The following is a 21,184-nucleotide window of genomic DNA, read 5'->3' as shown; positions in this document are numbered from 1 at the left end:
GTTGTCGATTAACTTAAAGTTAGTGAAGGCAGAATCGTGCAGATAGAAGTGTTCTCTCTCACGCGTGCACACACGCTCCACTTCCTCAGTTCTCATATACAGCACGCGATCAGTTCTCAGCGCTCAAATACACACACAACAGTCCAAATGTTTATCGTGTAGAGCAGGGATAGGCAACTCCAGTCCTGGAGGGCCACTATCCTGCAGAGTTTAGCTTCAGCCCTCAAAAAAACTCACCTGCCTGTATCTATCTAGTAATCCCTAAAACACTGATTGCCTTGTCCAGGTGTGTTTAATTAGGGTTGGAGCTAAACTCTGCAGGACAGTGGCCCTCCAGGACCAGAGTTGCCTATCCCTGGTGTAGAGTATCTCACGTAAACACAGTAGGTTATGGATTAAGTGAAAGTGAACAGGTGGGTGAAAACTGAACGTGTGTCAGTATTTCATGCATGCCTTCCGTCTTAAAAGGACAGCATCCCAAAAATAAATACCTATCTGTCATTAATGTTAACCAACATGTATACATTTAACATCTTTTGTTAAGTAAAACCTACTGTATCTGAAAAATTTGTTTAATTTGTATCTCTTTTGTATTTGTCTTATTGTGCTTCTTAGTTGCTCCTTTTTCACTTAATATATATCTCCTTTTTCACTTAAATATATATATATATATATATATGTTGCTCCTTTTTCACTTAAAGGGAAAGTTCACCCAAAAATTTAAATTGTCATAATTTATTCAAGATTTTCCAAATTCAGTCCTTGATTCAAATTTCTCATAAGCTTAACTGATTTGGTCTAAAGAGAGAAGAATTAATGATTATCATTTTAGCTTAAAGACTACATATAAAATAGATTTTAATAAATTTTGGTAACTACAGTTTGGCTAAAACTATTGACTAAAAGTAATGACTAAAAGTTGACTAAAATGCAGTGACTTTTCACCGAATAAAACTAGACTAAAACTATGAAAGACTCAAATGACTAAAATGTGACTAAGACTAAGACTAAGACTCAATCAAAAATGCCTGCCAAAATTAACACTGCATGGGTAGAGGAACAAGGCAGAGCTGGTGTGTGGTAGGAGCACTGGCCTGTGATGGTTGGACATTTTTTCTCTTGGGAGCATTCCTCATGAGGTTATCGATCTTAATAGCAAGAGTTATATATTCAGTAAATGCAGTGGCGGTTCTAGGATTTTTCTGTAACAGGGGCCATTAAGGGGCCACATGTTACATTCAGGGGCCAAGTACAGGGTACATTCAAGCACACAAAATAATTTATTCAGTACGGTGCAAATACATTTCAGCACTCATTCCTTTTTCAAACGCTCTAATAAAAAATTATGAACCAGTAAAGTTCTTTTCATTTATTTATACTGTGCATAAAGGACACAATGCATCACACACACACACACTAAAGTACAGCACAGCGATTAATTAATCAAATACAAAACAATTTACAGTGTGGATATATTTATACCTCTAAAAATGTCTACAAGAAGCAAATGAAAAACAATTAAACATAACCACAGAGTCAGTACCACATACATTGCCTGAAATGCTTCTCTCATCTTATTTAAAATATGCACACAGTAAGAAGATAGTAGCTTACCGTTGGAAGCAGCACTATCTGGGGACTCTGGTCTGGGTGGTTCTGGAGATTGTGGGTTGAAGTCATCAGGTTCGCTGTCATTCTGGCTGTCATCATCTGAGCCTGTGCCTTCACATAGAGCTAAAACAGAAATGTGTGTCACAAAAATAATCCATGCTTCTATTCAACATGCCATCTGACAATTATAAATTTAGTTCTGTTTAAGAAATAAAATAATAAAATGCAATCATACAACATTGATCATGTTAACCAAGAAAGGGTAACAATGACAGCTAAAGTTGAACTGTATACGTTACTTGACATCAGCCAGACATCAGCGAGGCATGCATTCTTCTGAAAATTAGGTTAATATGAGCAGTTATTGCTAACTTTTCTGGTACTAGCTGCTAACAGAAAACATCCATTTTGGCGTCATGATTTTCAAACCCTCAGCAAGCAGTACATTTCTTCTCGTTACAATTTCAATGAATTCCATTTAATACATTGCATTGCATTGTGTGTCATGTTTTCTCTGACTGACCTGGTGAAGGGCTACCCTGGTCCTTAGCCTGCGGTTGTCGATCGTCCTCTGCTGCCTGCTAGTTGATTCTGTCCTCTGACCTCTCCTTGCTTAAACCCTCACTTTCAGTGGTATCATCGGTTAATTTTGTAAAAACCCTCTGAATGGCTCCCTGTGTCTGTCCCTTTTTTTTCATGCTCACTATATCTGCCAAACACAATAGTTAACATTATCACAAATGTCTAATTACGTTCAAGGCGGTTAGTGCATGCAAAATCTTTGCTAGCGCTATCTTAGCAAAAACATGTAAGCCACTAAACTTGTTAGCAGTGTTGAGAAGTTTATTGGTTTACTTCAACAGTGCTTCCAGTCCTCCTTCCACAATTTAGTTAACAAACCTAAAGTGCCGCTAATTGTTTGGGGGTGGAATTGCATCTGTGATCGTCGTGAAGAATTCTCAGGTTGCTCTTCTTGGCGACGATTGATGGAACGGGGGACAATCAGATTTCAGCAGGGGCCAGGGCCCCTGTGGCCCCACCTCTAGAACTGCCCCTGAGTTAATGAACAGTTCTCACCCTGCAAGCCAGTTCAGTCTGTAGATTGATGTTCAAGCTTTGTCGGAAACTGTTCTTGGTAACCCTTGAGCACTTCGCTTGAAGCTGGGAAACTTCTGCTGGATTCAATGGTGGCAAAGTATTCTGTAATGAGGGTGAGGCTGAGGCTGTGTTAGAATCCATTTGCATAAGTTTAATGAGCAAACAGTTCAAGAATCCAAAATGTGGGGCAGAAATCAGAGTCATGGTCACAGGCAAAGAAGTCAAAACCACAGTAATTAGTCCAACCAGCAAACAAGCACGAGGGAAATCCAAAAGGCAAAATCCAGAAAAACAGGCAATAAATCATACACGTAGTAATCAAAAAAAGACAATGGAAATGCTTGGTAAGGCAGTGGAATTGGCAATACTTCGCAAAGGCCTGTTTGGCCTGGCCATGCTTAAATGGCTGCAAAACAGGAAGTAATCACAGAAGCAGCAGAGGGAGTGGCACCAGTCAGAACTCGGGCGAGGGCTCCCTCTGCTGGCATGGCGTTACAACTAATAGTCAAACAGTTTTAAAGTAGCAGGTTAAACCCTTGTTGCTGAGAAATATAATCAGCAACAAGGGTTCTTAAATATACAATATGTGTTTTGATTTCTAATGATTAAGGGAATGCGGTTCCATTCAGTAGCAGCTCGAACAGAAAAAGAAGTATGACCAAATACACTTTTTCTAAAGGGAATGGCACAATCTCCCCACGCTGCACCTCTGGTTCTGCTGTGATCAGCTGTACGGATGTTAACAAACTGGTGGAGTGGAGGGGATGATAAACCATTAATAATTTTGTATAGAAGACATAGATTTGAGTATTTGACCATGTTTTCCCAACTGAGTAATCAGTGTTTTTGTAATATTGGACAATGATGAGAAATAATTGGTTTCTTATCCAGAATTTTAACAGTTTGTTTGTACAGTGACTGCAGAGGAATTCAGAGATGTAACAACAGCTTGTGACCAGATGGGTAGACAGTACGTGATATGTGATAAGATCATAGAGTGCATGTACATTTTTGCTGCCTGTGTGGACATTTGATGGCGAATGTGTCTAGAATTCATGAGGTTAAATTTGATGCGATTACAGACCTTTTTTACATGTGATGTAAATGACAACTTTGAATCAATCAAAACCCCCAGATATTTGTATTCTGACACGATCTGCAGCCTTTCCCCAGAAACGAAAATATTTGGCTCAACACTGAAGTTTTTATTGGACTTTGTGAAAAACATTTCTACTCTTTTTGATGTATTCAGCTGCAGGCAGGATTGTTTTAACCAAGCTGTAATATTATCCATGGATTTAGTGAGCTTCTCGGCCACCTGAGAAATATTCTTACCATGAACATATACTACAGTGTTATCAGCATACATCTGTACAGAAACATCAGGACAGACGGATGGAAGGTCATTAATATAAAGTGAGAACAATAGAGGCCCTAAAATAGATCCTTGAGGAAGACCGGTGGACAGACTAAGGACGGCTGATTTAAAAGACTGGACTCTGACATGTTGGAGACGGTCAGTGAGATAAGACTCAGTCCATTTAAGCACATCCTAGGAAAAGTTAAAACTGCATAATTTTGCCAGCAAAATTGTATAATTAACAGTATCAAAAGCCTTCCTGAGATCCAGGAACACTGCACCAACAACCCCACCTCGGTCCAACAGAGCTCTGATGTTTTCAGTAAAGAAACAAGTCGCAGTCTCGGTGGAGTAATTGGCTCTAAAGCCAAACTGCATAGGGTGGAGAGCAAAGGGTGTGGTATTTAGATGGTTAATAATTTGTTTTGCTATTAGTTTCTCTGCAATCTTAGACACTGTAGCCAGTGCCAGCTCATAGGGCTGTGGGGCCCTAGGCAAGATAATGAAAATGAGCCCCACAAGAGTAAAAACAGTCATAGCAGGTAGTAATAATCAAAGAGCTTTGCTGCCATACCATGGGTGCATCAGACGCAATGATATTACGCAGCGCCTGAAGATAGTCCCTAGCTAGGATGTGTAGTTGCAGAGTTGCCAGGGACTATTTTCAGGTGCTGCGTAATATCACTGCGCCTGCTGCACCCATGGTACAGCAGCAAAGTTCCTTGATTATTATGCCGGAATAACAATATAATTCCTAGCCATATCAGCCTAGAAAATCGCAACTTTTCAATTTCTGTCGGTCTTAGTACACACTGTAACTACAGAATAGTCAAGTTTTAAATAGGAAAAGTCTAGAAACTCTTTGGTTTTTTTTGAGCGATATGCTAATGGTCTAATCAGATTCAATGATCTATGCTAAGCTAAGCCAAAAGTGCTACCTCCAGACCCAGAGATTGGCTGAATGGATTCGAAAACGGTAGGGGAGTTGGAAAATTAGCCTATTTAAAAAAGTTTTGTGTTTCTTTATGCCTAAATGTCTCGTCTAAATGTAATTCAGACAAGAGCTCCTTCTACAAGGCAGCTTTACACCCTGAAGTGACATGTATTCACTAGGTGATGTGCCTCCCATGGTGAAGACCCACAGAGAAGTAGCCTTGGGGCAATGCTTTCGTTTTTACAACAAGGCTTAGAAAAGTACTTGTCTGCCTCCACACTTAAAGTTTACGTGGTTGCCATTGCAGCTTACCACGATTTGGTGGATGGTATATCTCTCGGAAGGCACAACCTTATAGTTAGGTTCCTTAGAGGTGCTCGGAGAGTAAATCCATCAAGACTGCACCTCATCGCCTCCTGGGATCTTTCTGTAGTCCTCTTGGGTGCCCTCTCAATGAAGATGGAACTCCTGATTACACTCACATCTCTGTGGGGGTGGGGGACCTACAGGCTCTCTCAGTTAGTGATGAGTGCCTAGAACCCCTTACAATGTATTTCCCACTGTTCAGTTCCCCTGTTGGTGAACCCAGTGTCTTCCCCTCGACAGAGCTGGCTCTGTCAACAATCACTGTGGGATAGGTAGCCTCCCCTCTTTGGTGGAGCCCACCACAGAGATCTCCCTAGGTCAGTACTCCCCGCTGGCGAGCCCCTAGGTGTATTTCCACACGTTACCTCCCCTCGGACAGAGTGTTGTCTCCATAGCATTCTTTTCCCCATGGGAAAGAGAATGTTTCCCAATGTTAACAACCAGTTGTATAGCATCTGACAATTATGAAAAGGTATATGATAATTCTTTACTAAATAATCAGAAAAGGCCCACAAATGCAGTGACCTCTTTCTAGGTGAGTAGCACTCCTTGTAAGAAGCGGGAGACCTGAGGTCATTTACCCTGGACATTGGAAGGTAACAAGTCAGCGACGATGCACTGGTTGTTTGCACTCTCAGGCTTGATCCTACGTTGATGACAGAAAGGGAACTTCTCGTTTACGAATGGTAACCCTCATTCCCTGATGGAGGGAACGGAGACGTATGCCCCTCTGGCCACAACTCTGTGCTGATCTTTGATGCTCCAAGACGTTACCTTTGCTTCCCATAAAAATGGTGAAGTGCGATCTGCATGCACCAGCCCTTAAATACCCTTAAGCATGGGCGTGGCTTTGCATGCAAAATTCACATGCCAATTTAATTTGCATTTCATTGGCCTTTTCTGATATTCTCATAGGTGAATGGGCTCCCAAGAATGATCCCCCATATGTTATCATACAACATAAGTCTCCCATCCCTCCATCAGGGAATGAAGATTACCATTCGTAACTGAGACGATTTCTCAGAAGTGTTTAAGTTAGAATCCACACTCTCTATCATTCTTTAATTTCAAATGAATTAAAAATAGCATCAATGTGTAACGAGACTTCATGATGTTATGAGAGACAAGATTCTGAGAGGCAATATCCAATGAATTCAAAAACCTAAATGGAAAAATATGAACACAAAATTTGAACCATAACAAGAAAGGTTTTCAGATAAACTTTTTCATTATTTAACAGAAATCATGAAGAACACTAAGCTTGTTGTGCCTGTTTATAGGGCTGCACAATTTGGCCCAAAATTATGTTTTTATTTATCAATATGATTACTAATAAATTCTGATTGTTGTTATTAATAAATAAAAATATTAAACAAAATTATTATTCATAATAATTATCATCAACATATTTTACAGAAAACTGCAGCGAGAACTGTTAACATACAGGAGGCCAATAGCTATAAATGTTTAGAAAAGTCTAAGGATTTATTCATTATTTTGATAAAAAAAAATTAACAGTAATTTCTTAATTATTGTCAGGAAATGTTATGCATACTGTACACTGAAGATAAACTAGAAGAAATATTATTTATCATATATATATTTGTATCATATTTATCAGACCAATTTTTGTGTCCTTGCAGATTTGTGTTCTCTGTCGAAGATCATGGTCATAAGAGTATTCTGATTAGTTTATATGCTTATCTGTGTGCGAGATGGAGCTGAATATGGAAAATTAAGTACATCTGAGCTTTGAACCAGCTATATGCTGGAGACAAAATTTAAGACACACAAAGTTTTTGCATACACTATTCATTCACATCGAAACTAGGGGCCTTAACTGCTAGAAAAAAAAACTGTGGCATCCAAACCATTTTTAAAAGTACAAACCCGATTCCAAAAAAGTTGGGACACTGTACAAATTGTGAGTAAAAAAGGAATGGAATAATTTACAAATCTCATAAACTTATATTTTATTCACAATAGAATATAGATAACATATCAAATGTTGAAAGTGAGACATTTTGAAATATCATGCCAAATATTGGCTCATTTTGGATTTCATGAGAGCTACACTTTCCAAAAAAGTTGGGACAGGTAGCAATAAGAGGCCGGAAAAGTTAAATGTTTATATAAGGAACAGCTGGAGGATCAATTTGCAACTTAGTAGGTCAATTGGCAACATGATTGGGTATAAAAAGAGCCTATCAGAGTGGCAGTGTCTCTCAGAAGTCAAGATGGGCAGAGGATCACCAATTCCCCCAATGCTGCGGCAAAAATAGTGGAGCAATATCAGAAAGGAGTCTCTCAGAGAAAAATTGCAAAGAGTTTGAAGTTATCATCATCTACAGTGTATAATATCATCGAAAGATTCAGAGAATCTGGAACAATCTCTGTGAATAAGGGTCAAGGCCGGAAAACCATACTGGATGCCCGTGATCTTTGGGCCCTTAGACTGCATCACATACAGGAATGCTACTATAATGGAAATCACAACATGGGCTCAGGAATACTTCCAGAAAACATTGTCGGTGAATACAATCCACCGTGCCATTCGCCGTTGCCGGTTAAAACTCTATAGGTCAAAAAAGAAGCCATATCTAAACATAATCCAATAGCGCAGGCGTTTTCTCTGGGCCAAGGCTCATTTAACCCTCTAGAGTCTAAGGGTATTTTTGGGGCCTGGAGAAGTTTTGTCATGCCCTTTTTTTGCTTTTTTCAGTTTCTTATAAATAACTAAATGGCTAAAGTCTAATCTCACTGTAATCAGCACAAACTGGGCTATAATAATATGTGAGCAGCATGTATGTACATGATTGTGTTTTTGAGAAAAAAAATGTTATGCGTGGTTAGTGAAAAACTAAAAATGTTAAATCACTTGAAAAAGGCAATAAAACACATACAGAAAATTGGTTCCCATGACTTTTGAGAACTGGAGCTTGTAGCCTAGAATTTTTTTTTTTCTAAATGATGTGAAAATCATCTTGTTTACTCACTTACAGAAAACAATATATTGATTTAAATTTTCTAAGACACTTTTTGTTGGTAAAAGTCATATGCGAGTAGGCATCAACTATCATGAATTCACACCTGAGAAGACAAAGGCCTGCATAATGAGCTGCATAATGTGCCATTCAGTCAGCTGTGTCACTGAGAGGGATGAGTTACAAGAAAGAATGTGAGGACAAAATAAATGTATATAATTTTATGTTTGTAGTTTATTTAGAATATATTTAATTATCCCACAACATAATTTAATATTCACTTGTGAGTGCAGTTAAACAGTTTATTAGGAACAATCAAAGCTGACTTTCAAACTGAATTTTTTGCATCATTACTCCAGTCACACTATCCTTCAGAAATCCTTTTAACAATCTTATTTTCTACAAAAAAAAAAAAAAAAAAACTTTATTGTTATTATTATCATTATCATTATTATTATTATTATTATTAATGTTGAAAAGAGCTGAGAATATTTTTTTCAGTTTTTTTAGGGGGGATAAATTGAAAGAACAGCAATGATTGTTACATTTGTTACAGTTACATTTATTGTTACATTTATATTATTAACATCAAGCTTCTGAATGGTATAGTAGTGTATATTGTTATTGAAACTTCATAATATTTCACTTGATTATACATTTAGTCAGGAATTGTAGTTTGGAAAAAGTCTTTGGACAAAGTCTAACTAGTAAAATGTTTACACGTTATGTGTACAAGTAGTAGTACAAGTATATAAATAAATAAAAAGAGACTTACTCATGTTTATGATCTGTGCTGAATAAAGTGCTTCATTCTTTTTTCTGAGGAAATCCAAATCTCAAATCCTCAACCACATCACATCTTTTTGGGGTGAATTATCTCTTATTCCTCTCATCGCGAAGAAAACAGTAAAATAAAAAAAAACTTGAAGAACAGTCTCGCTGCGTTGTCTTCTGTTGTGTGGGCGTATTCAAAAGCCGCGCGCTTCAGTGAAACATTTGAATCTCAAAAGCGCGCTCGGCGCGGGGGCGTGGTCGCATTAGAAGATAATGAAGGGAGAAGTGAAAAACGGACATCACGTTGTTTTCAGATGGATTACTTTATCACAGAATATTTGTTTTCAGCAGCACTTGTTTAGTTTAAAAGCAGACATGTCAGGCTTTCTATAGATATCTCTCTCATGTCTCTTCGTTGAGTATTCGCTGAGTTACAGTTCATTTTAATGACGCATTTGTAAATGAAGATCAGCGCAGACAAAGGCTGCAGACAGCACTCCTGTTTTTTGTTATCTTTATTTTATAAGTGCACAAAGTTTTGTTGTTATTATGTCTGTATACAAAAAAAGTAGACCCTTTACAGATTCGATTGATGTATTGCTCTTATCTGTACGATCAAAACTGAAAGTGTAATTTAAATTCTTTTCGGGGTTATCAGGAGAAAATACCCCAAAACGCATATACGCGTTAATCGACTCCAGAGGGTTAAAATGTACTGTGGCAAAGAGGAAAACTGTTCTATGGTCAGACGAATCAAAATTTGAAGTTCCCTTTCAAGGGAACTTCGAACTGCGTCCTCTAGGGGTCGCTATGGGGAACACCTCGTCGTGACCCGTGTCTGAAGCATACAAATGAAAAAACACCAACGAGTTGGCCGGCGACAGCCTCTGACGTCACTACCGGTGCGACTATAAAACAGGCACTGGGAAAACACGTCATTCTCTTCTTCGTCTTCACTCACTGTTTTGTTTGAAGCGTGCATCTGAAAGAACCGGTAAGAGCGCTCTTTCTCTGTCTATCATGGCGACTACTAGCGAGCGTTTAGACAATGTATGCATCCGTGGCGGCATTATTTGACACCCGATGACACACACGATCTTTACGTGATTTGTTTGGGTAAAGAGCACGCACGCGATGTCTTTGAGGAGGCAATCTGCGTGCATTGCGAGCGTTTTTTTTCAAGGAAAAAGCTCCGCTCTCGTTCGTCTCTCTTTCCGAAAAAAAAAAAAAAAAAAAAAAGGCAGACATCTGCTTCCCGCGGTACAGGACCCGCCGCTGCTAAGACAAATAAGAGAATGAGCTCGTGAGAATTTCAGGTGGATCTGTCTGAATGGTTTAAAGAGGGACTTTCCCTTTCGCGCTCATAATGGCGTCGGACGAGAGAGAGCCTCGGGAGGATGATGTTATATCTTTAACACTTTCTGATACTGAGGTTAGTGCTCTGCTGGGTTTTTACCCAGGAAAAGCAGGAGATATTTGAGGATGGTGAAGAAGCTGAGGCTGAGCCTTCTCAATTCTCCTGCTCTGCGTATGTAGAGCTGTTGGAGTTTATGGATCGCGCCTCGATGAGTGTTATCTTTCCGACCATAGCCCTCCAGCTCAGGTGAGCCTTCCATTTCTGCCTGATCTCCATACAGAGATCGAAATGAAATGAAAGAGGCCGTTTTCTTCTCGCATCCATCGGTTTCAGCATAAGAGTTTTGCCGACATCGAGGCGATGCGCGAAAACGGCTATGAGAGGATGCCCCCTGCAGAAAGAGCATTCATTCTGCGGGGGAGACATCCTCTCTTAATCTCCCTCCTTGCCATCTAAGCCCCTTCAAGCAATGCATCTTGCTTAAATGGCAGGGCATACGCAGCAGCAGGTCAGGCTGTGGCTTTATTACAAAATAAATGCTTCAAGCATATCAGACTGATCTGCTAAGAGACCTGGATAAAGGGGAAAGCCTTTTTCCTGATCAGGTAGCCGAGCTGCGCCGCACCACAGGCCTCTCTCCGGGCTACCAAGCAGGCCGCCTCTGCCAAGTGCAGGACTATGGCGGCCATGGTGGTGGCGGAGAGACATCTGTGGATGAACCTGGCAGACATCGGGAAGAAAGAAAAGGCTTTCTTCTCGATGCTCAGGTTTCGCCTTCTGAACTTTTCGGTATTTCCGTTGAGACGGTGATCGAGAAGTTCGGGGAGACGAAGGCGCACTCCGCTGCTTTCAGATCCTTCGTTCCACGAAGGTCCAGGCCTGAGCCCGAACAACATAGGGGTCCTGGCCTGTCTCGATCTGAGGATCAAAAACGGGCACAGAAGGCTAGTGTCGCGACTCACGCTCCTCCCCCACCTGCGGGCAGGGTTAAGAGGAATTGTGGGTCACAAGGGGGTAAGCAGAACCTAAGGGATGTGATCCAGACGAGGCAGCGTTCTCGTCTGAGTCAGAGTGATACTGAGGTATCTACTCGTTCCCTTTAGGGATTTTTAACTTCTGCTTTTATCCTCACCTTACTAATTCCCCTGTAACCACCAGCTCTCCACCTGATCGAGGTTAGGTGGAAACCTCTAACGCATAACAGTCTCATATGCTGGACCTATAATGTTTTTGGCCGGTTCTATGTTCATAGCAACCACCTTACTGATGGTCCGGACTAAAAGGAGGCTCCCCTTGAGCGGGGCTCCAGCGCAGGAGGGTGGGAGTATAAAAATAACCCTTTCTGTATATACTTATGTGTAAATTGCTGGTGGTTATGTCTACTAATAAACTCTGTGAGTTTCCTTTGCAGTGCTCAGTTACAGTGTTTACTAAACACTCGTCAGCACCAGCCATCCGGCTTCATGTTCCGGTATTAGGCAGCTGAGATCACAGGTTTCTGCGGGAGCCTCCTAATCATCAGGCCTGGCACAGCACTGCAGGGAATTTCATGGATGTCCGGCCAGGTCACCCTGAGGGGTCTCCTGGCCGCTTAGGTGCTGTCGCATCCAGCGGGAAGTGAAGGTGGCAGTTACAGAAGTCTCTTCTTGTATATGCTGCCTCAGGTGATGCTCCCCTCGCTAGAGGTTTATAAAATTTGAGCTTGCCTCTCCCGTGCGGTTCAGCGCCTCTGCGATGCTTAGGAACCTTTAGGTACACACGCTAAGCTCTGTGTACTTTCTGAAAACCACATGGTGGTCAGTGTGCACGTGAACACTTTGCGCACTTTCAAAAAATCCACATATTGGTAAGTGTGCACGCAAGACTCTGCGCACTTTCTGAAATCCTGTATGGTAAGGGTTACGCGCTCCGCCTCGTTCCCTTTCTTGAGATGATTAGACCTTGGTTCCTTGGGCTCCATTCAGCCAGTGTGTATTTGTTTATACACTTCAAGCATCGCTTTCCTCAACATGAGGGGCTATTCGGGCGATTCTCGTGGTAGTTTAGCAGCGCTCCCCTTTTCCAAGAAGGGTCGTCTATGAGCGTGCTACTCTGGATTCAGGAGTTCTCCTCTCATATGAGACTGAGTTCACTGTTTTTCCCAAAGCGCTCCAGCATTATTTCCACAGATCGAGTTGATGACTCTCAAACATACTTTTTTGAGATGCACCATTCCATCTATGAGCTGCTCTATCAGAGTGCCACGAGAGCCCTTCCCTAGAACAGTATTTGAAAATCCATGATATGGTAAGTGTGCACGTGAAGTCTTTGCACACTTTCTGAAATCCACACTGTGGTAAGTTCGCACGCTAGTACTCTGCGTTCTTTCTAAAATCCTATATGGTAAGGGCTTCGCGCGGTTTGCTTCGTGCCCTTTCTTGAGTTGGTAAAAGCCCCGTTCATCTTGGGCGCCACTCCACCCATGTATCCTCGGATACCTATCTAAACAGGGTGTTGCTACTGGAGATCTGTTGAGACAGCTCCTTCAGCAAGCTTTTGCGGAAGCAAGCTGTAGCCCCTATGTGACAGGCAAGACTTAGTATAAAATGCTAGGTTCCTAGCCGTATCCCTTTAAAGGAATCTTTCCTGATTCCAAGCCTTTAGCTCTACCACCGGGCCGAGGCCCTAACAATTAAGTTGGGTATGTAGCTTAGGCCTTTGGCCGTAAGGGGTATTGTCACAGACAGCCGTCTAAACGTCCCAGGGGCAACTCCCATGGAAATGGTAGAGTTGATACTTAGTGTTCGCCATGATTCTGGCCTGCACTCCCCTCAGCATGGCGGCGTGGGTATACTGTTCCCCATAGCGACCACTAGAGGATGCAGTTCGAAGTTCCCTTGAAAAGGAACGTCTCAGGTTACGAATATAACCATGGTTCCCTGAGTAGGGAACGAGACACTGCGTCCTCTAGCTCCCTGCCATGCTTCGGACGCAAGCTTCAGACGAAGAAGTGAATGACGTGTTTTCCCAGTGCCTGTTTTATAGTCGCACCGGTAGTGACATCAGAGGCTGTCGCCGGCCAACTCGTTGGTGTTTTTCATTTGTATGCTTCAGACACGGGTCACGACGAGGTGTTCCCCATAGCGACCCCTAGAGGACGCAGTGTCTCGTTCCCTACTCAGGGAACCATGGTTACATTCGTAACCTGAGACGTTCTTTTTGGAAAACTGGGACGCCATGTCATCCGGACTAAAGAGGACAAGGACAACCCAAGTTGTTATCAGTGTTCAGTTCAGAAGCCTGCATCTCTGATGGTATGGGGTTGCATGAGTGCGTGTGGCATGGGCAGCTTACACATCTGGAAAGGCACCATCAATGCTGAAAGGTATATCCAAGTTCTAGAACAACATATGCTCCCATCCAGACGTCGTCTCTTTCAGGGTAGACCTTGCATTTTCCAACATGACAATGCCAGACCACATACTGCATCAATTACAACAACATGGCTGCGTAGAAGAAGGATCTGGGTACTGAAATGGCCAGCCTGCAGTCCAGAACTTTCACCCATAGAAAATATTAGGTGCATCATAAAGAGGAAGATGCGACAAAGAAGACCTAAGACAGTTGAGCAACTAGAAGCCTGTATTAGACAAGAATGAGACAACATTCCTATTCCTAAACTTGAGCAACTTGTCTCCTCAGTCCCCAGACGTTTGCAGACTGTTATAAAATGAAGAGGGGATGCCACACAGTGGTAAACATGGCCTTGTCCCAACTTTTTTGAGATGTGTTGATGCCACGAAATTTAAAATCAACTTATTTTTCCCTTAAAATAATACATTTTCTCAGTTTAAACATTTGATATGTCGTCTATGTTGTATTCTGAATAAAATATTGAAATTTGAAACTTCCACATCATTGCATTCTGTTTTTATTCACAATTTGTACAGTGTCCCAACATTTTTGGAATCCGGTTTGTATCATGCATGCCAAGAGAAGACCCTAATAATTTGGATTGTGTTCCTATATTACATTTTGAAAATCTATGTAACAAAATTTGTCTGTATACTGACTGCTACTAATAGTCTTAAACTCTTGCTACATGAATATTCTGAGAAACATTGCCTCCATATTTTACAGACAGCCAAGACTTTCAACCAGCAAACTGACTCTAATTCATCAAGGTCCTCCAAAACGATTTCGTCTAGACACAAAGAGAAGAGTGCTTCATGAAAATGGGAAAGTCAGAAAATGGACTTACGGGAAAAAAGACACCAGTAAACAAAACAAAATTGTTCTGCTAGTGGGAGAGACTGGAGCTGGCAAGACGACTCTCATCAACACCATGGTCAACTACTTACTAGGAGTGAAGTTTGAAGATGAAATATGGTATGAAATCACAGAAGAAGAAGCTAGAGACCAATCAGAATCACAAACCTCTGAAATCACCATGTATGAGGTCTGTCCTGAAGAAAATTCCATATCTCTCACCATCATTGATACTCCAGGCTACGGAGACACTAGAGGACTGGAAAAAGATCTGGAAGTTGCTGCAAATTTAGCCACTCTGTTTCAGAGCAGTGCTGGAGTTCGTGAAGTTGATGCCGTGTGTTTTGTGATTCAAGCATCTAAGAATCGTCTCTCAGACAGGCAGCATTATATCATCAGTTCAATTCTGTCTTTGTTTGGAAATGACATTGTGAACAACATTGTGTTTTTAATAACACACTCTGATGGTATGGCACCTAAAAATGTCCTTGGTGCCATCAATAAAGCTAAAATCCCTTGCAGACGAGACAAAAAGGACCAACCTGTTTATTTCTTATTCAACAATCGGCAAGCTGAAGCCCAAAACAATGAGAGCCGTTACCTCCGTTCTCAAAAAGATGCTTGGGAAAACAGCATGGAAGAGACAAAGCAATTATTCCAGTCTCTGGACGAAAAGAACAGAAGAAGTTTAGCGTTGACTTCAGATGTTCTCATAGAGCGCATTCAATTAGAAGCACTCATCTGCAACTTACAGCTGCGAGTTGAAGAGAAAGAGTCCAAGAAATCTGAAAAAATTCAGATTCAGGAGGCAATTAAACAAAACAAGGAAAAGATTGACAGGAGTACAAACTTTAGCATTAGAGTCAAAAAGACAATCAAAGTAAAGGTGGCCATTGAAAGTGCTTCATGGAAGAACAGAAAGGCGACGACCTGCACCGTCTGTGAGGAAAACTGTCATGAGTTTGACTGCTGGTGGGTTCCTGATCCCAGCAATTGTGAAGTCATGAAGAAAGGCTACTGCACTGTGTGCACTGGGAAGTGTCATCACAGCAAACATGTAAAAGAAAACAAGAAATATGTCATCAGCACATCGAATGTTATGATGCAATCAGATGAATTAAAAAAGAGATATGGAGATGCTAAAACCAAAATGTTTTCTGTTGTAATGGATGACCTTGACAAAGATCTGCAGGAGCTTGAGGATCAAAAGCAAATTCTTCTGTTCAATGCTTTCAAAACCATCAAGCATCTGTCTCAGATTGCATTAAAGCCAGACTCTGCCTTCACTCTTCAGCATCTCGACTTCTTCATCCCCAGACTGAAGGAGGCTGGGAAAGAAAACTGGGTCAGAGAGCTTGAAGAAATGATGAGAAAAGCTAAAGCTGAGGAAGCAAATAAAGATGCTCTGAGTTACCTTAAAGCTGGTCTGGCAAAACTATTCCTCGGTGGGAACAAAGTCAGAGAAGACAAGAGATGAATCAATGAAAATAAATAAGACTGCTTAAAATGAGAAATCAATGAAGGTGACTTTTTGTATATCTGAAAATTTGAAATTTAATTTAATCATAGAATCAAGCTGTTTTAGTGTTTATTTAATAGGCAACCCAATCCAATATGTTAGTTTATGAACTTTTAAAATAAATGAATATCGGTAAATTTGGGGCGTACTAGAAGGTAGCTGTAACAAAAAATTTTTGCATCTGTGGATGTTGATGTGTGTTGATATTGAACTGTTCTATATTTTATCTTCATCAGTTGCTGTTTTTTATTTTTTATTTTTTCTATTTCTATTGTTTTTTTTTTGTATTGTTTCTTTCCATCAGATTGCCTGTTTTTCTCTACATCAAAATTCTTGTTTAATAAAATAACTACAATGAATATAAAAATATATGATATATATAATTTTTTTTTCCTTGAGCAAACTACAGTGGAAGAGACCTCCTTATCTTCAGGTTAGTGACAACTGACTCACTGTTGGAAATAAAGGAGGTTGTTCAATTTGGTTTGAAGCATCAAAAGGATGAATGAATCTTTATTGTCATTATTTGCACCCAGTGGTACAGAACAACAAAATAGTGTTAGCAGCTTTTTAAGACACCAGTAGAGAACAACGAGAAATAAATAAATAGATAAAAGAAACAAACACTATAAAGTTGTCACCTTTATTTGTATATCACTTTATTCAATACAGATTGTATCAAAGCAGCTTTACAGTGTCAATCAGGAAAATAGATTATCAATAATGTAGGGCTGCAACAACTAATCAATATTGAAAAAAATCGATAACAAATTAATCAATTTAATCAGATTATATCAAATTGTCTGTGTCAATCATTTGCACATGGATGAAAATGTACATGTTAATCACCATGTGCTCAACTACAACACTAGGGGCCATGCACAGTGTTAGCAAAGCTAGCACTGCATGGCACACATTTCACTTCAAGAAATTATCACTTTTCAATACATTAAATATCTTGCAAACCTTCAAACTGAACTATATTCACTCACAAATCATATTGCAACACACTTAAAGCATTTTTGAAAATATATACATTACTTATTCTTTTAAACTCCTTTTTCACATTACAAGTCACAGTATCCACATTCAGAATAACTAAATACAATTCTCACAAGGAAATTGGTAACAACCAAAGAGAAGTATAAATCAGAAAACAAAAATTAAGTTATTTCTTGCAGGAAAAGAATCTTGATTAACGCCTATTTTATTAGTTTCTTGTCACATCTCAATTCAGATTTTGTAATGGCAATTTTAAATTTCAATAAAGGTATTAACCAAAAGTCTTTTGAATATTTATTTCCTTGCAAGAATAGTTCAACAGTCATACAGTCATCCTAGTTGACTGCAAAGTGCGACCAAGAGGATAACAACTTGACTCAATATTTATACCCAAATCAAATTTGGATGTTTCGATCTCATCCAATCATAATGCATACTCAAGATAAGTGTCCACTGTGTCCTCCGGATGCATTTCTAAGTATTTAATGCAGATCATTTTCAAGGGAAACCAGGACATCTAAGAAGCTAAAATAACATTTCTGTCTCACACTTGTCTTGCACATAAACATAAAATAGATTTCCTGTTATTGCAGCTCATCGAAAACTCAAGCATACTGAAGCAAACCGAAGCACACAGAGACAGTCTAAAGAATACTCTTTAGTAAGGTGAAGCAAATAATACTAAAAATAATATTAATATTTCAGATAAAAATAAAATTTTCTCCACAAATATCATATTGTGTGACATTTATAGCCATACTGCACGCAACAACAGATAGTTTATCTCAAATCTTGAAAATAAATGAAAGCAAACATTCAAAACTTCAAACTTAATGCGAACCAACAAATGTTTTCCATGACAAATATGGTATCAGTCACTCAGTATGTAGTTTTAACAATGTTTCAAGGTTTCATATTTATGAATTAGATTTAACTTCCATTCGTTGGGAGTGCAGTGTGCTTCTCGCTTCTGAATGGTTGTGACATTTGAGTGATTCTCTTGTGTCCAATCTAAATACTCGCCAAATGTCTCAAGGTCAATTTATTATTGGCAATGTTTCTGTCTCGTGAACTTCATCAGGCATATTTAACATACAAATACAAGCTCAATCACATTAAAAATGACCAATAACTGATTACCAATACTAATTATGTGATTACCATTACCAATTACTAATAAGACTCAATGAATACATCACTTCATCATGTACACTTCATCATATACTCCACTTCATCATGTACAAAAATCACATTAAAAAAATATACTTTATAACATCATGTTAAATAATGCTTCATCATTCATGGCCATAGATGATAAAGTCTGAAGGGTGAAAATCCAAAACAACTCACATTTCTGTAAGAACAATGCAATATTGCTCTGCACATGGCTCCGAAGGTGCTGCACACGGCTGCTTCAGTGCTTGGCTCTCCAGTGTTTGTACTGTTTTTGTTCATTTTTCGTGTTTTTTGTTTATCAAACATGATCAGTTTCACCAGGGATGAACTGCTGAACATTCAGCAGAACACACCACAAAATCTTCTACCGGATTTCAATTATTCGGATGTTTTACTGAATGTTGTAGTCTGCTGCTCTGTGTTTCACGAAAACCTGGCTGAATGCCATTCCGGACAGCGTGCTCCATCTGCCCGGCTTTCAGCTGTTAAGAGCAGATCGCAACACAGAATCAACAGGGAAATCGCGCGGTCGTGGGACATGCTTTTACATCAAAGAATGGTGGTGTACAGATGTAACTGTGTTAAAGAAGATGTGCTGTCCTGATCTGAAAGTGCTCTTCATTAACTGCAAGCTGTTCTTTTTGCCGCAGGAGTTTCACTCGTTCATTCTTGTGAGTGTTTACTTTCCTCCACAAGCGCACGTGAGCTCAGCTTCAGAGAAACTCGCTGATCAGATTATAGAGACAGAACAACAACGCCCGGACTCTGTTTTATTCATTCTTTGGGGACTTTAATAAAGTAAATCTTTCCCGTGAACTGCCAAAATACAGCCAGCATGTTACATGTCCCACCAGAGACAATATCCTGAATAACTGTTATACAACAATAAAGGATGCATATCACTCTGTTCCACGAGCAGCTTTGAGGCTGTCTGATCACTGCTTGGTTCATCTTATACCAACCTACAGGCAAAAACTTAAATCTGCTAAATCTGTAGAAAAGAATGTAAAGAGTTGGACCAACGAAACAGAGTGGGCTTTAAAAGCCTGTTTTGACCTCACTGATTGGAGTGTTTTTGAAGCTGCTACCACCGATCTGGACGAACACACAGAGACTGTAACATCCTATATTAGTTTTTTGAGGATATATGCATTCCTACCAGGACTTATTTAACATTAAACAATGATAAGCCATGGTTTACAGCAAAACTTGGACATCTTCGTCAGGCCACAAAGGATGCCTACAGAAATGGGGACAGAGTCTTGTACAGTCAGGCCAGGAACACACTGAACAAAGAGATTAGAGTGGCTAAAAGGACCTTATGCTTAAAAGTTGGAAGATCAGTTCACTTCCAATGACTCAACTTCAGTGTGGAAAGGGCTGAGAGCCATCACAAACTACAAGACACCATCCCCCTGCACTGAGGTGAATCGACAAATTGCTAACGACCTGAATGAGTTTTATTGTAGATTTGAAACCCCCCACACCCGTTCTGACCATCTTTCTACACAACCATTAACACCTCCCGCAATCCCCCTCTCCTCACCTCCTGCTCTTCAAATCAGAGAGGATGATGTGCGACAGGTCTTAAGGAAGAACAAAAGAAGAAAGGCACCAGGCCTAGATGGTGTTACACCAGCCTGTCTGAAAACCTGTGCTGACCAGCTGCCCCATCTTTTCACAGATCTTCAACAGATCTCTGGAGTGAAGTCCCTTCCTGCTTCAAATGCTCAACCATCATCCCCGTTCCAAAGAAACCCAAGATAACAAGACTTAACGACTACAGACCTGTGGCTCTGACATCTGTCGTCATGAAGACGTTTGAAAAACTGGTTCTGGCTTATCTGAAGGACATCACTGGACCATTACTGGACCCCCTGCAGTTTGTTTACCGAGCAAACAGGTCCATGGATGATGCAGTAAACATGGGAGTGCACTTCATCCTGCAACATCTGGACAAAACAGAGACTTATGTGAGGATCCTGTTTGTGGACTTTAGTTCGGCTTTCAACACAATCATTCCAAAAGCCCTCCAGACCAAACTTACCCAGCTCTCTGTTCCTAGCTCTGTCTGTCAGTGGATCACCAGCTTTCTGACAGACAGGCAACAGCTAGTGAGACTGGGGAAATTCATGTCAAACAGCCGCTCCACCAACACTGGTGCCCCTCAGGGTTGTGTTCTCTCCCCACTGCTCTTCTCGCTGTACACCAACGACTGCATCTCAAAAGACCCCTCTGTCAAGCTCCTGAAGTTTGCAGATGACACTACAGTCATCGATCTCATCCAGGATGGTGATCAAGAGATTGATCAGCTTGCTGTCTGGTGCAGTTTTAACAACCTGGAGCTGAACACTCTCAAAACAGTGGAGATGATTGTGGACTTCAGGAGAAACCCCTCTGCACTCCCCCCACTCAACATCATAGAATGCACTGTGGCTGCAGTGGAGTCATTCAGATTCCTGGGAACCACCATCTCTCAGGACCTGAAGTGGGACAATCACATTGACTCCACTGTTAACCCTCTAGGTGCCACGGTCGAGTTTACTCGACAAGATGCTGCACTGAATAAAACGGCCGATTTTGTCAAATAGGGTGTCAAATTTCGTTCGACCTCCCCTCCACTAGATAGCAGACATGTCATACTTCATCTACGACTCAAAAAAAGTCATGCTTCTATACAAAATCTTCGAGCTAGAGCACATTGAATCAGTGTGAACAAAAGCGGAGCTAGTGTGAGAGTGAGCCATTTTATCAG

General features: G+C 40.5%; 2 protein-coding genes across 2 annotated transcripts in view; one reads left to right on the top strand and one right to left on the bottom strand.

The window, feature by feature from the left end:
* LOC109101110 (verrucotoxin subunit beta-like) overlaps positions 1–3,197 on the bottom strand; it is a 30,325-nt gene extending 27,128 nt beyond the window's left edge. The window contains exons 1-2 of the mRNA XM_042761459.1: positions 3,161–3,197; positions 1,615–1,734 (exon numbers count right to left, since the gene is read on the bottom strand). Coding sequence (XP_042617393.1) covers positions 1,615–1,734; positions 3,161–3,197 — 157 coding nt within the window. The remainder of the gene's footprint in view (positions 1–1,614; positions 1,735–3,160) is intronic.
* An 11,137-nt stretch (positions 3,198–14,334) lies between these two features.
* Positions 14,335–16,824, top strand: LOC122145976. Its single transcript, XM_042762961.1, has one exon. The coding sequence runs from the start codon at positions 14,566–14,568 to the stop codon at positions 16,207–16,209; it is 1,644 nt and encodes a 547-aa protein (XP_042618895.1). The 5' UTR covers positions 14,335–14,565; the 3' UTR covers positions 16,210–16,824.
* The last annotated feature ends 4,360 nt before the right edge of the window (positions 16,825–21,184 follow it).

Source organism: Cyprinus carpio, chromosome A8 (assembly GCF_018340385.1).
Source record: "Cyprinus carpio isolate SPL01 chromosome A8, ASM1834038v1, whole genome shotgun sequence".
Lineage (NCBI taxonomy): Eukaryota > Metazoa > Chordata > Actinopteri > Cypriniformes > Cyprinidae > Cyprinus > Cyprinus carpio.
The sequence above is the reverse complement of the archived record's forward strand: the minus strand, read 5'-3'. Positions and strand labels throughout refer to the sequence as shown.